This window comes from Emydura macquarii, unplaced genomic scaffold, assembly GCF_026122565.2.
Source record: "Emydura macquarii macquarii isolate MOO-44397 ecotype Brisbane River unplaced genomic scaffold, CSIRO-AGI_Emac_v2 contig_67, whole genome shotgun sequence".
Taxonomy (NCBI): Eukaryota; Metazoa; Chordata; order Testudines; family Chelidae; genus Emydura; species Emydura macquarii.
Window position 1 is genome coordinate 7,481,027 of NW_027130204.1, and position 16,761 is coordinate 7,497,787.

The 16,761-nt window shown below is 39.1% G+C and overlaps 1 protein-coding gene across 4 annotated transcripts in view; it reads left to right on the forward strand.

Moving 5' to 3' along the window:
- Positions 1 to 16,761, forward strand: part of VCL (vinculin) — a 93,228-nt gene that overhangs the window by 44,627 nt on the left and 31,840 nt on the right. For 2 of the 4 annotated variants that reach the window (XM_067539131.1, XM_067539150.1), the window contains exons 5-7: positions 4,797 to 4,919; positions 7,513 to 7,673; positions 14,996 to 15,089. In XM_067539131.1, the coding sequence (XP_067395232.1) occupies positions 4,797 to 4,919; positions 7,513 to 7,673; positions 14,996 to 15,089 (378 nt within the window). The remainder of the gene's footprint in view (positions 1 to 4,796; positions 4,920 to 7,512; positions 7,674 to 14,995; positions 15,090 to 16,761) is intronic. The other 2 variants (XM_067539160.1, XM_067539140.1) reach the window with 1 other exon arrangement.

Here is a 16,761-nt window from a genome sequence, read left to right on the forward strand (position 1 = left end):
AAGGCCAGAAGCTAGTTGCAGAGAAAACAGATGAGTCTCTTCACTCCCTCAAAGACTCCCAGGCAACTCTCAAATCCTTGGGAATCTACACACCTCCAAACAAAAAGAAACAAGGCAAGTTTTACACTCAGAAATTCCAATCACCTTACGCCCAACCTCATAGATAGTTCAGCCAGAGGCATAAACAGCGTCAGACCAGAGGACGCCCAACATCAAATCAATCTTCAACAAACCAGGAACCCACATCCAGACAACAATTTTGAAGGTCCAGTTGAGAGCACCACACACACACACACACACACACACACACACACACACACACACACACACACACACACACACACACACACACACACACACACACACACACACACACAACATACTAACGCGGGAAATACTTATAATCTCCACACCATTTGGAGACTGCCTGTCACCATTTCAGAACATCTGGAGAAACATCACATCACACTGATGAGTTCTAGAAGTGACAGAGAATGGTTATTCCATCCCATTTATGTCTATCCCATCCACCCACCCCCCCTTCCCCGTCCCTCTTCAGGGACACCTCTCACGAGAACCTGTTACAACAGGAAGTACAGCGCCTCATACAACTGAGCGCAGTAGAACCGGTACCATTGCAGTTCAGAGGGAAGGGTTTCTACTCATGTTATTTTCTGACACAGAATAAAACAGGTGGATGGAGACCCATCTTAGATGTAAGAAAACTCAACAAATTCATCAGATTTCATCAAACATTTCAAGATGGTATTAGCAACAATAATCGCAGCATTAGAAAAGGGTGATTGGTGCTCTACTCTCGACCTCCAGGATGCATATTTTCATATTACAATACACCCATCTCACAGGAGATTCCTGAGATTCACTTTCTGTACAAGGTGCTTCCATTTGGCCTATCAACTGTTCTGAAGGTCTTGTCAAAGGTTCTATCGGTGGAGGCAGCATACTTATGAAAACACAGAATCATGGTATTTCAATACTTAGACGACTGTCTGATAAAGGCAACAATACTAAAAGATGCAATGGAGGCTACTCCAGGAGCGATAACTCTGTTCACAAAATTAGGGTTACAAATAAATGAACAGAAGTCAATGATACATGTTCTAGAATTTATCAGAGCCTACCTCAATACCCTAGAGGCCAGAGCCATACTTCCTCAACAACGATTTATCACCCTAACCAATCTCATAACAATGGTAATAGACAGCCCACAGATATCCACCAGAATGTGCCTGCAACTGTTAGGCCACATGTCTGCAACAACTTTCGTGGTCAAACATGCCAGACTTCATATGAGAAGCCTTCAAGAATGGCTTGTCTATTAGACATTTGCAAAGCAGCTACTTGGGCATCAATACATACTTTCTCAAAACATTACGCAATAGAAAAACAATCTGCCTCAGATGCCCTATTCTGGCTGACAGTATATCAACGGTACATAACACATCTCCGAAGTCTCTTCTGTCTATTGAGGGGCGCTGTTCAACAGTCACCTAAAGTGGAGCACCCACAGGGACACTCCTTTAAGAAGAAGAGAAGGTTACTCACCTTGTGCAGTAACTGAGGTTCTTCGAGATGGTTGTCCCTGTGGGTGCTCCACTACCTTCTTTCCTCCCCTCTACTTTGGAGTATGTATATACAAATTCTGCTCTGTGGTAGAGAAGGAACAGAGGGACGGTTGGTCGCACAGCATGAGATGGTGACAGCGCATGTGCGACCCAAACAGGCATTGCTACCATAAATCTCCGATCTCATGTGCAGGGTGCCCGGACAGCAAAAATGGAGCACCCACAGGGACAACTATCTGAAAGAACCTCAGTTACTGCACAAGGTGAGTAACCTTCTCTTTTGTTGTTGTTGGTTTGTTGTTGGAATCTCTCCCACTTTGCTCTTAACTCTTGGATAAATAGCATCTATCTGGCTGACTTATTGCTATTGTGGCAAACAGCCGGCTTCCCCCTAGTGGGTCTCACGCTTCTGCCCCTTATTGTGAGTCAGGGAGTTGCCAGTTACCCTGTCTCCCCAGGGAGGTACCTTGCTGTGGCTCTCTCCTGCCAGCTGGGGCCAAGGGTTCTCTCCTTCTCTGTTCCTCTGGCTGCAGAGAAGCACTGTCTCCTAGCCTGGGGGAAGTTTCTCCTCCACCTGCCCCAAACCTTCTGGCAGCTTCCTCCTCCTTTGCTCCCCTCCCCCCCCCTTAGGGAGGGCAGGGTTTAAGTACCCCTGGAGTAGCCCTTCATTGGGTCCAGGTGTCTCTAATTGCCCTGCAACAATCTCTCCTCTGCTTGCAGGAAAATGGGCTTTTGGCATTCTTGGATTCACACCCCGGCCCTGGTATACCCTTTTGTGGCCATCTGGCCTGACTTTACCACACTATGTAATCACTTCACATCTTTTCTCTTTGTCTATGTCTACACTGATGACTGTGTGTAGGGTATTGGCACTGCATGCCCAGCTAGCATGGGTATAAATAGCTATAAATGGTGAGTCACTGCTTAGGGGTGAGTAAAGACATGTCAGAACCTTAGGGTATGTACCCTATACTGCTCTTTGCACACCCAAGCAGTGCTTTCTGTGCTACACTGCTTGGCAGTGTAGTGTCCTTGAGCCTTTCCCTGCTGCCTCGCCCTGCCAGAGCCTTTCATACACGCTGCAGTGTGGACACTACCTGCTTTTCACTGCCGCGTGTAACTATACATACCCTACATGCCACTGCAAGTTTAGACAGGGCCTTTGAGACCTCAGTCGTTGACAGTCCCTTGTCTCTATTACCTGAAAAAGAGCAGAAATAACAAGAGTCCTGTAGCACTTTAAAGACTAACAAATTTAATTTCTGCAGGCATAAGTTTTTGTGGGCTGCAACCCACTTCGTCAGATGCATCTGACCATTGTTGTTTTTAATTTTTAACTTTTTAACTATTTTTATTTTTACCATTGTGGGAAATTAGGGTCAGGGTAGCACTGACAGCAGGTCTGCAGTGGGTCCCTAGTACTGATAATGAGGCTGCAGAGAGCTCCCTGCTCATCCAAAGGTGCAGGGAAGGCTGTGGTTCTGCCCCACTGCTGAACAATTCTTGCCTGAGGACACAGCCATTCAATAGTGGGGTGGCTTCTGTGGCCAGGAGGCTCTTCCTCCTTGCCGTCCTGACCAGGGGACTCTGCCAACACAGCAGCCTTCCCTGAACCTTGCACTTGCGGGTACTGGATGTCACCAGCCATGCAGGGAGTCCCCTTTACAGCTCTGCTGTCATACCCCGTTTACATAGGGCTTTCTGCTCTGCCACAAGGCTGGTGACACTGATTGCTGCAGGCGCAAGGTTTGGGAGGTAGCGTGCACTCTCACCCACTGTTACCAATGGATTTTTTTTCTGTCTAGTTCTGTCAATCAGCTGAAATCGACGTTTACCAATATCTATCGACTTAAAATCAAATCCTGCCATGACTACTTATTTTGCATCTCTGGCTATTTATCTTCAAAATTTCTCTTAGCCCTTCTAATTTTTTACATGTCTTAAGTTATGCTCCTTCTCTTTGGCTTCATTTGGGCTGGATTTTGATTTAGGAAGAACACTTGTTTGGCTCCAAATAATCACTAAATCCTTAAAGCATTATAATGATGGCAAGTTTTATGGAATCTTAGGCATAACGCTGCTACTCCACCTCTGTGACATCAGCAGTTGTTGTGTGGTTTATAGTCCAGTAGTAAAGTATCCCACAACTGTTTCATTTCTCGAACACCTTAACCTGAGAATTTTCTTTCCTTCTGGAGTATATCTTTTTAAACTCAGTCTGTCCTGTTCTTTATTGGTTACAGTGTTACTTTGATATTACTGGTATTCCTCAGAGATGTTCTTCTGTATATGTGCTCCTCAGCATATGTCTTTCCCTGAGTTTTAGTTTAAATAACCCCTCAAAACCTTGTTAGCTTTTTCAAGGCAAAAATCTGGCTCTCCTTCAGCTAAACCAATATGCAACTTTATTTTATTCCCATCATGAACATATGCAAACATGAGTAACATATATCTTTTAAGACCAGCAGATTGCACGTTGTATTTAAGTTGGAGGGGAGGAGGAATACATGGTTCCCTCAATAGTTTCTGGCTACTTGAAAGTGTGATTATATATGTATGTTCCACTCTGTTCCTCATGTAAGTCTTGAAAGTGCTTTTACTTCAGAAATCCTGAGTGTAACATGCTTTGATTCTTTTCCTTTCATCACCAATATAATTGTTTTTAGAGAATTAAGGTATTTTTATTTAGTTTTTCTAGGACAGTGTAAATTAATACAATCACATAATACTACTAATATTTCCAGACAATGAAAGTCTTTGAAGCCAACAAACCTAAACCGTATCAGTGATATTTTCCTATTCATGTTATCCACACCATTGTTTAGGTGAGAGCTGATCAAAGCTAGAGGAGGAAAGAGCACTAAACTACCTTGTCATACATTGCTGAGCTGACAGATTTTCATGAAGTAGGCTATTCATTACTTTTGTATTTGTATAGCTCTTTTCTTAAACTTCATGATAAATAAACTTCAAAATTATGACATTAGCCACTAGAAACCGGATCTATGGTTTCCCTGAAACTATTGAAGTATGATGTAATTAAAAGTAGATGATATTAAACTTCTTGAGTAGTGTCAAAACTCATTACATTTTTGGGTTCTTGTTTGGAAAGCTAAATAAATAACTGAAGCTAGACATTCTTTGTAAAATATTCATAAATCTGGGGAAATTCAATATTAATAGTTTCATCACTTGAACTTAATTTCCTAGGAATGACAAAGATGGCCAAAATGATTGATGAAAGACAGCAGGAATTGACTCATCAGGAGCACAGAGTTATGTTGGTGAACTCCATGAATACTGTGAAGGAGCTGTTGCCAGTCCTTATTTCAGGTAGTTTCTTTTGTACTAATAGATGCAAATGCATGATCTGCATTTGGATGCATAGTTGCATAGGGGTAGCCATGTTAGTCTGTATACAGTAAAAACAATGACGACAAAAAAAAAACAATGAAAGATTCTACAGGACTCTTGTTGTATTTGGATGCATGTATGTTATAGCCATTAAAATGGAAGCTTTGACATGCCTCTTGGGCTGACTGCAAATATTTAGATGTTTGATTTGTAACAAGCTAAAGGGGGATGGCAAGTTGTAATGCCAACTCTCCATATGCATATTCTGGGTATTTGCCTATTTTAAGTTCTGTGCACATCAGACTTAAAGTGAGCTACACAAACTAATGATGTACTATTTATCCCAGATACATTTGTGTCATGCATGCCTGTCACAGTGTACAGGGTTTAATGAGTATTTTTAAATGGCAGTTAACGTGTGCATTCATATGGATAAACTCTCCTATGGTTGTCCTGTCCTTTTAGTATCTGTTTATAATACATCTCACATTAATACCATCTAGTTGCCACCATGGAAGGATTAAGGGAAGGATCTAAACAAACTCTTCTATGGGGTGGGTGGCCTTGAAAAGTATACCATAAATAGGGCACAGTCCTGCTATATTTCTCACGCTTTTGTCTGCCATGATATATAGGGTGTTTTATCCTGGGAATGGGTAAGAAGAGAAGAAGGCTTAACTGCTGAAGGTTCTTCAGCAGCAGAACTGCCAGTCCTATAACTGAAATAGCTTCTCCCTCTAGCAAAATTCATGTGGTTAGCCAAGAGGGAGTGCTGGTCTGATAAACCACAGGGAGGCAGAATATCTTCCCCAAGACAAGGGTGAAAAGGGGTTTGGAGGAGAGGGAAGCACATAATACGACTAGGCACAACTTACCATTTCAGGGTTTTCACATTTGTGTACAGATTCACCTTCCTCTCCACACACTGAGCTGGATTTTGCCTAGTGGCATAGAGATGGTATTGTATGTTACTCTGTTGCTTTTATTTTAAGAACTGACTATAAAATCCCATAGAAACTGAACATGAATTTGACAGTTTCCTCTTGCTCCTAAGTGGGTATCATCTTGTACACCATAAAGCACATTTAAATAAATTACCTACTCAGTCTGGAGTAGCCATGAGTGTTACATATCAGGATAGAGGGTGAAAGATTTTGAGCAAAGCTGTGTAGGAAGGCTTCCCAGAATTTGCTGCATCTGTTCCACATGTAATTCCTCTTAAAAACCCTACTTTTGTCCTCCCTTTGGTTTTTTTAAGTGAATTTACTGTCATGAGGCCATTCAGATTTTGTCCTTTCTCCAGATGCACCTACAGCAGTGGCAATGCCCTGCCAACATGCCTTTGTCTTAATCTGTGGACTAAGGAGACTGTAAGGGGTTGGAGGATAGTTCAGTGTTTAAACAAGACCAAATCAGCATAAAAGCTTAATTTATAATGTGGCTTTGATTCTGGCAGGCAAGATAAACCAACTTGTAATACATATGTCCATGTCTGCGTTTAAGGCCAGTGTTTAAATACAATAGTTTTTGTAATTCAAATGGGGCTTTTTAATTACTGTTGCCTTGAGGTGGATTTTAATGGAGGGGAGGACACCACCATACAAATACCAAAACAAGCTAATAACCTCCCCTGTATTTTTGTTGAATGTATTATACATTGATGTAAAAAAGCATTAGGAAAACTTCCATTTTCTCTTTAAATGAGGCATGTGGTGACAAAATCCATCTAGTCTATGAATGGGACTGTTGTGTAACCATCTCAGAGCCTGCTTGAAAGCAGCACCATTTCCCAGCAAAAACTTCACTAACTGTAGTGGCGTGTGGATAGCTATACTGCACAATGTTTTGCATACCATGTTTTGCATCTGTGCATTTTGTGAAAACCTGGGCAACTCTTACATTGCCTCATCTGCTGCATAGGCTCCACCTCAAGGGCAGAGGGTTCTGGGTGTGTTTTGCAGAGTGAATGCTCTAGGTATCATTCCTCACAAATGGGGAGTAACTGAGGGACTAGCTAACCAAGCATGAGATGCAGTTTGATGGTCCTATCTGTAGATGAGAAAACTTATAATTTGGTTACAGCCTGACAAGAAAAATGTCTAGCCCTTTTCATAAACAAACAGTAGTTATAGTGGCAAAAAACCCTCTCTAGTGTAGTGACAGTTACACTGGTATCAACGTTCTTATACTAATATAGCTTATTCTTGTTTAAGAATGTAAGAACGGCCATACTGGGTCAGACTAACGGTCCATCTAGCCCAGTATCCTGTCTTCCGACAGTGGCCAATGCCAGGTGCGTCAGAGGGAATGAACAGAACAGGTAATCATCAAGTGATCCATCCCCTGTCACCCATTCCCAGCTTCTGGCATATTTATAACTGTCAGCAAAAAGTTACTCTTAATCAACATAGTTATACCAGTAAAATTTAAGTGTCATCAGTCTTCATGGTGTTTTCTTCTCCTGTTCAAAACATACAGTTTACTACCCCTGAGTTTATGCAATAAGAGAATATCTTCTATGTCAGTTGTATCTTCTAGATAGTTTCTCTAATCTAGAGTGCAATGTTCACAGCTATGAAGATTTTTGTTACTACTAAAAGTTCCAGAAGTCAAGGAATAGAAGAGGCCTTGAAAAACCGCAATTTCACAGTAGAGAAGATGAGTGCTGAAATAAATGAGATTATCCGTGTGTTACAGCTCACTTCCTGGGATGAGGACGCCTGGGCCAGCAAGGTATGTTCACTGTTGCTTCTAGAAATAGAAGTCAGATTCAACTTAGCTTCTCACAGCAACTAACTATAAATTGAGGCTTTCAAGAATATTTGATTAGTGTGTACACAACTTTATCTTGTAACATGATATAGTATTAGATCATAAGTAGACTTGAAAGAATTAGATTTTTCAGAAAAGGTTGATTTTACTGTATACACACAAACAATGAAAATGTTTCCATTGATGATCAAAATGTACATATAGGCAATGTAAGAAAATTGCTGCTTGAGAACTTATCAGAGTTGGACTTAAGGCAATTTACTTTATATATTTTGACATATGGGAAATATGTGTTTTAACAGTTAAAGCTTTAACTTTTTAAATCTGTGTCTATAGTTATTAAATAGTTGTCTGCCCCCCATACTTTTCCATAACTGTGAAAGTTTAAATCAATAAAAATAAAAAATGCTTAAAATAAACATCAATATTGTCCATCAAAATTTTAAAAAATTAAAAATTGAGTTCTGCTAAGCTAATAACAAGATCCCAAAGTACAAAGAATATCTTTGGAGGTAATTTGGTCTCCCTTAAGGCTAGTTTTTAAAAATAGTTTGCCTATCCCATTGGTTATTTTTTGCTAATTTCTATAATAGTAACAAGTAGATTAAAAAGAACATGGCCCACGGGGTTGGCTTAGTGGCTTATTGGAAATGCTCTGTACTGCTATGCAAGAGACCTGGGCTTGTGTTCATTTCTGATCATGCTTTTTGGTTTGACAGGAAAGTGCCAGAATGTAGTATATTCCTTTCAAGGAAATTGTATCTTTAATCTCAGTCACTTGGTGGCCAAAATTTACACTGTGTGGTGTAAGTTGCGTGCACAAGTTATCCCTTGTGTTCCATACAAAATATGGCTAGCTCAGTACAGAACTTAAGTATCCAAACCAGTATTATGGGAAGCGCCTTTAGGTATGGGTTTAGCAGGCAAGTTAGTTTGCATTCATATTCTCTCTAGAAACCCGAAGTTGTTTCTTGATGTAAAGACTAGGTGAAGAGCTCCACATGTGATGTTTAACTGAGCAAATCTTTTTGTTCTAACCTGGGACTAATGTCAGTATATGTTCTCCTTATCCTTCACCTCCAAAAAGGCTCTGTGTTCTGAGCAACCTTTCTGGAACGGAAGAGGTGTGAAATGAGATCTGAGAAGTTGTCATTTTTACAAAAATTACTCCCCATCAACCTAAGCGTATTTGGGCTTGTTTGCAGCTGCTGGCAAGTGATGCCATTGCTCTGCTTTGCCTAACTGTCACTTTGCCATTTAGTACAGGAAGACTGCTACATATATCAGTGCCTGCCTGCTCACAAGGATGGAGCACAGGCGGAACGGAGAGATACTGCTGTGTGCAGTCATATTCTGTGTAGCTGCAGTTACCAGCAAATACAGCAGCATGATGAGTGATTAGGGTGCCAACCATGTTTGGAGAGCTTTTAAAGTATGCTGCTAATGGGACTTTTAGAATCAGTGGCACAGTAGCAAAGAATTGAAAAACTACATTTAAAAAAAAAAAAAAAAAGTCTAGACCTAAAGAAAGACCAGTTCCCACTTACAAGTTGTGGCAGAAAACCTGTTTTGATCTAGACATTAAAAGCACTTCAGCCTATATATTGGTGTTTTATTCTTATTTTGCCTTTAAAGTATTTTATCACTCTACCATTTCCTTATTATGACTACTCTATGCATCTTTGTTTTTATTCTCCTGTTTCTTATCTTTTCTCACCTTTAGAAGGTAAGCTTTCTTCCACACCCCACACGTGTACTTTTGTACTAAAACAAAAAAGCATGTCTGTGGGATTTTGTGCTGTGTGCAGACTGTGTGCTGTGTATTTTTTCTGTGTGCCAGTTGTAACACCATACTTATGTATATAGGTCTAATGGAGGTTTTAAAATTATCTTAATGCAGCAGTAGCTAGGCTGCTCTATCTGAAGTTTGGAGCAGCTTGTTAGATTGAGTTGTCATTATCTTCACCTATGTGAAGACTGCCTTTCAGAATTTGATGGGAGTCTTTCCAAGTTTTTAGGACAGGTTCTTGTTGAATGTTTTTGATTTACCTATGTTACTAGCTTCTGGTGCTCATGATTGTAGAGTCCAATTATGCAGAAGCAGACTTTTTGTCTATTGGAAAGCTTTATACAGTTTCTTTAAGTAATTTTGCCTGTCCCATAGTTTGTGGGAAGAATCTCTTGCTTTTTTACTAGCACATCTCCTCAATAAATAAGTCGCATTGGAGAGCATAAGCCCCTTCTATAAAGGGCATGTGGTTTACACTCATAACTTGTTAGTTTTTTTAATTAGCTTTTCCTTATGGATTTAAACATTCCCCCATTTTGTTTGAAACATATACAACTTCACTGTTCTAGTGCATGGGAAACCAGGAAACTTTCATTGTCCTAAGATGAATGCAGTAAGAAGCAGAAAGTAGATTTTTTAAATTCTTGAAATGTGAAACAGTTCTGTTAGTAACACAAGTTAAGGAACTTTTATATAAATGCTCACATTTTGACTAACTTTAAGTGGAAAATTTTGGCCAGTGTGCATAATACATAAGTATGCTTTGTGGTCAATATTCCAAGTACATCACTGTGCACTCTAAGTAAATTTAGAATAATATTTTAATTATAAATTATATTTCAGCATGCAGGATTATGATAGTCTGCCTGCTTTTTAGAAATGTAACATTGGGCATTGCTTGTGTGCTGAGCTGTTCATGATACAAAAGACAGTAAATGTTACAACTGAACATTTGTAAGAGGAAATAAATCCTTGTATTGGTTGTCTTGCCAGTGGTCCCACATAGTAGATATTCCTCTATTGGTACATATGGCAAATGTTTGATTTGGGGAGAGAGGAACTATTAATTTATTTATATTTGCTGTACCTGTTGCATGCTTCTCCTTACTGATGGAGACGTCCAATGGAGAGAGATGATTCCTACAGAAAGGAGAGGGGAATAAAGTAAGTGGAGGAAAAAATCTGGAGCAGAACTGTTTTTCCTATCAAGTGCACACTATTATTAACTTCATCATTAAGATAATTCAAACACTGTTTCTTAGACTGAGTGTTAATTTCAAATTTAGACAATATTTATGGTTCTGGCAAAGCATGAATTTGCTTTAATGTAGTTTTTTGATTAAACATAATTTGAGTGTTTACAATTTAAATACTGAACAAATGTTGACATTTTTCTTAAGCAAATCTTAATAGTTGAATTGTCTGGCTGCAACAAGATTTTTTTTAATGTGCAGGTTTTTGAATAAGCAGTTAAATGAAAAATCTTGATGAAAGTGGGATGAAACTACATATGGAATACATTTGAGTATATAAACGTTAGATTTTTTTTTTTTTATTCATTCAAATGCCTACAGGCTACAAGACTAGGAAAAGCAAGGATCTGCTGCTGCTGCAGTGCTAAATTAATATAATTCCCACAGCGGCTGAAGAAGAGAGAGCTTGTAGTGAATATGGAATGGATTGTGCAAGATTCTGAGCATTTCTTGAGAGTTGAGGGCTGTTGGGAAGCATCCAGCAATTTTGTTGGAAGCTTCTCAGGATTGAACCCTGTTTGGCTGAGCTAGTTAATATGCCAGAAAACTTGACTTGCTGTACTTTCTTCAACATTCCCTTCTTTGGTAAAGAAAATCAGATATCAAACAACTTCTCTAGACATAAAGTACTTAATGATTCAGAGGTTATATTTAATATTCAGCAACAAGCGATAGTGTCAGATTTCAGAGATTCTCTCTGGTAGTAGCATTATGAGTATCATTTTTCCCATCTGGACTAGCTCCATGGCTGTTCACAAAATTACTAGTGACGATGGAAGTGGCAAAAAGAGGAAAATAGCTCTAGGAGGTACCCTTCCTGGAGGATTGGCTTGTAAATGCCCGTTGTCTCTTCCTCACTCAGGCAGTGGTAACCCTGATTGTTTTGCCAGTTTTGTCTAGGTTCTTTGAAAAACCAGTTCTGTTTCTGTTATTCCACCTCTTTTGTCTGAGAAAATTTTAGACACCATAAATTTAGTTGAGTCAGAAGGGAGACAAAACAGTGCAACACTTTCAGAACTCCAGGAAAATCAAAGCCTAGAAACTTAATACAAAAAATATTAAGCAAGATGTTTTAAACTGGTTTTCCTGGACAAGATTTTAGTTCCCCTGTCCCTGCTTGCCAAACTTTATCAATCAATAGGACTGTAGGTTACAAGGATATCTGCACTCCCAACTCTCTCCAAAAATCTGACATTGGACAAGACTCTGTCAGAGCCAAAGGGATGAAGCATACAACAAGTACGGAATCAATGTGTCCTGTTAAGGAGCCTGTTCTGATGGACTGTGTCCAGTAGAAATGAACAAAAATGCCGAAACAGGCTAAAAGCTTGGACCAATCTTATGCATTGCTTGTTCAAAAGCATATTCTCGAATACCATACAGCAGTGATTTTGATAGCACCACAGTTGTAGCCTATCTAGACAGTCCAGGGGTTGATGTGACGCTTGGTAACCTGTGCTTTTAAAGAAGTGATGTTCTTGAATTGGATGAAACAATTTATTGGCTACCAGAATGAGTTCCCTAGCAGAAATCTCAAATATCTAAAATGGACAGACCTTGACTGACTACAATAAATAAATTTTAAAAAATGGGGAGCTATTCCAATCTGTGCTCCATTATGTCTGTAGCTTCTAGGGAGCCCCAAGAATTGATGTATTTAATACACAAAATGACAAGACTTAGACCACAGAATGATCAGAAGTGGAGCCCTGGTGTTGATGGGAAAGGTGACAGAAGACAACTTGGCTTTTTTAGATCCCAGGTTGAATATGTAGTGCTGGGTGTTAAAAGCTAAAAAAAACCCCATAAAATAAAATCATGCGGACTTTCATTAACCAAATGAGAAATCCAGTAAAATATAGGAAATCTTCAGTGCCATTTTACTGACTATAATTACACAAATCAGTGAAGAAGACTGCAATTAGCATGATTAAATATAATACTTGGGCATGATCAGTGCATATTATGTAGGAGGAAGATAAGGGTTTTTAAAATAATCTTTAAGTAGACTTAAAAATTGATGGGGGATTTTCAGTCTGTTCCCTTGAAACCTCTTCAATGCACAGTATAAATCTAAAGCTTGAAAGTGCAGTGTTATATTGAATACATCAGAGATGTTTATGTGATGGACAAACACAATTGTAAAATTCCTTTCATTTATGAACCCATTTCTCCATAAGGCCCTGATTTTGCAAAGATTTATGCACAGGCTTAACTTTAGGCTCTGTGAGTGATCCTATTAAGTCTTCACAGGGTCAGAGCATTAATACAGAGACTAGTGACGAATATGTATACCTTTTGAAGCTTCCGTTAATGCTTTTCTTTTTGGATTGTTTATGGAGTGGCTGGCTTACTGTTCACTATCCATTCAGAGCTAAAACTCCTTTAGTCTGCATATGCAATAACTGAAAGCTGCAACCATCACAAATAAGAGTTTATCAGCTTAGTTAAATGTTTTAATAGTTTTTGGCATGGTACTTTATTGTCTTATCACTTTTAAATACAGAATTCACAAATTATAGAGCTCTAAAGTTGTTAAAAAACAGTATATCCTGCCCTATAAGGTTTGAAGTTGTTTAAAAGCCACTCCAAGTACAGATCTGGCATTTAGCCTTGAAGCTCATCAATCTCCAGTTCTCACAGACTGTAGAAGGAAGCAGGTTCTGAGACGTAGGCCTTCTAATGACCATGCTCTGCCGCTGGACCTGGACAGTTCAAACCCAGTCCTTGACTCCAAGAGCCCCCTAGAAATTGCAGTGTGGCATGAGGTGATCTTTAAAGAGCTGGGTCCCACAATATAGGACTGCCTAATTGAAACCAGCCCCTTAAACTGTGCTCAAAAGTGAATAGGTAGCTGGTGCAGGTCATGGAGCAGGGTTATAGTCTGTTGAAAAGAGCTCATCCTAAGAAAAGAGTAGTGGCGTACTGCACCAAGTGAAGTTCCTGTGTTTAGCCCTGAATACAACATACTGCAGAAATCTAGTTTTGGGGTTACCACGGTAGGGATATACAGGTTCACTTCAAAGAAGGGTTTCAACCTCATTAGTGCTGTCAGTGTATCCCTCATTGTACAAGATACAGACAAGTGTACAAGACACAGAATCCTATCCCAAGGATCTTGCAGTCTAAATAAGATCTGACATGAATGCATTTGGGGTTGTGTAATGGGTGGGCCAGGGTTCTGCTGACATATTGTGTTAAGTACCAAAACTCTGCATAAAGTTGCTGAAGTCTGATGACTCTGTGGCAGGTGCAGCTCATTAACACTATCTAGAATAAACACATTTTAGTTTCACATGCTTTTTGAAGAGCTTTTATTCTGTCCCTGTCCCAGACTTCTTGCATTTGATTGTCCTTGTACTCTCCTATTGTATTGGCTAGAAAGCTCACAGTGGCCTCTAGTGGAGAGTTAACAAATCAACACGGGTAAATGTACGCAGAGAAAGGACTCAATGTTTTCAGCTTTTTCTGGGCAAAGTGTTTTGCTACTAAGACTCAGCAGCTCACTGTTGGAATAGAGCATCTCAGGCAGAGGCTCGCTGCCATGGGTATATAAGATTTTATGTATTACACATGTATTTTAGGTCCTTTTTATCTTAAGTCTCTATTGATTTAAAGTTCTGATTATTCTCTGAATCCTACTAGTTGACAGTAAAACTATATCTTCTTCTATCCTTCTTGTTGTTTTCTCAAAAGTGACACTCAGCTAGTCTCTGACTTTAAAGGGCAGATGAATTCCAAAAAAATGTAGCTGTTCAACAGATTATCCAGAAAGGTGCATATAATTGTCATTGGCCTGTTGTCTCTAAGATACCACCTCCAGTAGTATTAAGTCACTTCTGAAAAGACTTATAAATCATACTCTCGTTGCTAAGTTTACTGTAGTTGCTACAGAGTCTCGGTAAATACTTAAAAATTTACTGACTTCCACGATACTATGTTTGAGAATTATTGTGGTTTTTTTCTCTCCAGGAGTTGTAGCACCGGAAAAATAACTGAATAGAAAAAGTAACTAAAAACTTGCATGTAAAAGTTCTTTGCATTTTGAGTGAGACGAAAACATGTCCGTTGGTTTTAATTCTCAAGAAAAGCCTGTGACTTGTTGCTGTCAATACATTTTTGAGCTGTTTTTATAGGAGTTTAAAATTGACTTGCGTTAAGCTTCATTTTCTGTTGGCTTTGACAGTGTTTACTAGCTGTGCTTGGGTAGAGAGAATGATTATGAAGGTTTCTCTTTTGTAAAGGACACTGAAGCTATGAAGAGAGCCTTGGCCTTAATAGATTCCAAGATGAACCAGGCAAAGGGCTGGCTAAGGGATCCCCATGCACCACCAGGTAATATTCATACTCCACCCATCCAGCATTCAGACCCTTACTGTCTAAATGATTCTGTGTTTAAAAAAAACAAAACAAAAACAGACAAAATAATTCTGGTACATTGCTAAATAACAAGTGAGATATTCTGAAAAGAAATGCTTAAATGTTCTTTCCTTCAAATATTAATGTAAAATGCGAAGTGCTTCGGAAAGCTTTGTTTTTTCATGTTGTCCAAATGATACCGTTTAAACTGCATGTAAATGAATCTTCTCCTTTGTCTTCTGCCAGAAAATGTATTGAATATTTAATACTGTATCTACCTTCCTTTGCTAGTAAAAGTGCACTATATTACAATTAATATGGGAAAAGGTAGCTCAGCAGTCCAGAGAATAAAAAATGCCTTCTACTTGATACCTTCATTTCTATATCGTATTGATGAGACAATATTTCCATTTTTATTTATATATATTCTTGTTTGAGTGCTAGTCCCTATGTGTATTCTACACGTGGCTGCGCATTTGCACCATGCGCCGGAGCCGGAACTGTTTGAAATAGTCTCCATCAACCCACGTGTGCATTGAGCATTGTCCATGTAGTGCGTCCAAGATCCTATGGGACTGCACAGGTTGATGCCCCCTCAGTTCCCTCTTACCGACAGGTCCTAAGCCCACAGCAGAGGGGATGGGGGTGGCATTGGAATCCAGATAGGGACCACACATCTTGAAGGACCATCAGTTATAGTAAGTAGTAACCTCTCTTTTCCCCCCCTTATCACAAATACCTTTTTAACAAATAAAACTATTTATGACATCCCATCTTTTTAAAAATTCCCAGAAGACTTTACTGTGGCTGAATATTTTTTCATTTGGGCATCAGAGATCTAAACAAATTTGTTGTTTTTAAGGTGGAGGTCAATGTACACCAAAGCGGCAGCATTGGAAGTGTTTATTTTGGCTGTGTATGGTGCAGCTGTTTTAAACATCTTTCTTTGTATCTCCCTCCACACAGTCAATCTTAACAACTTCAGAAAGTTACTTTTCCATCTCTTTCTGATTGTCATTAAAAGTCCTTCAAATGCACCCTAAAAATAACATTTTAATGAATGTTTAATCCAAGTTTAACTGGATTGGATACCTTACTTTTAAAAGAATTTTTGTATTTTACACTTCTGTTTTAACTGTTGTATGAACTAGTTGTACAGCATTATAATAAAGCCATAATCTAATTTTAAGAAGCAAGTCACACAAGTTGTTAGTTTTTTCTAGATTAAAAATATAAATTCATCATGTAGCACGCTAGGTTTCATTGGGCCACCTCATTAATCCCAAATGCACTGTTCCAATTGTATTGTTGCCCCTTTAATTGAGTCATTCCTAAATTGTAATCTCTTTAGCATATGGATGTTGTTCTGTGAGTGCTTGAGCTGCCTGGATGTTTTCCTTTTTAAAAAACAAAGAATCTAATATCTAGAACTACTCTGCTCTTTGCTGAACACCAGGAAAGCTTTGCTCCAGGCTATAGCTAAGACTTAAAAAGTTAGTCCCTCTTTCCTTGCTCCCATCCAGAAACTCCACAATCCAAAGTAATGTTCTTCTAAAAATGTTTTTAAATTCCTAAACGTTTATTTAGATGCTTCATCAGTAGAAATGAAACCAGCTTTGGGGACTTATTTCATGCCTAATCCATGGGA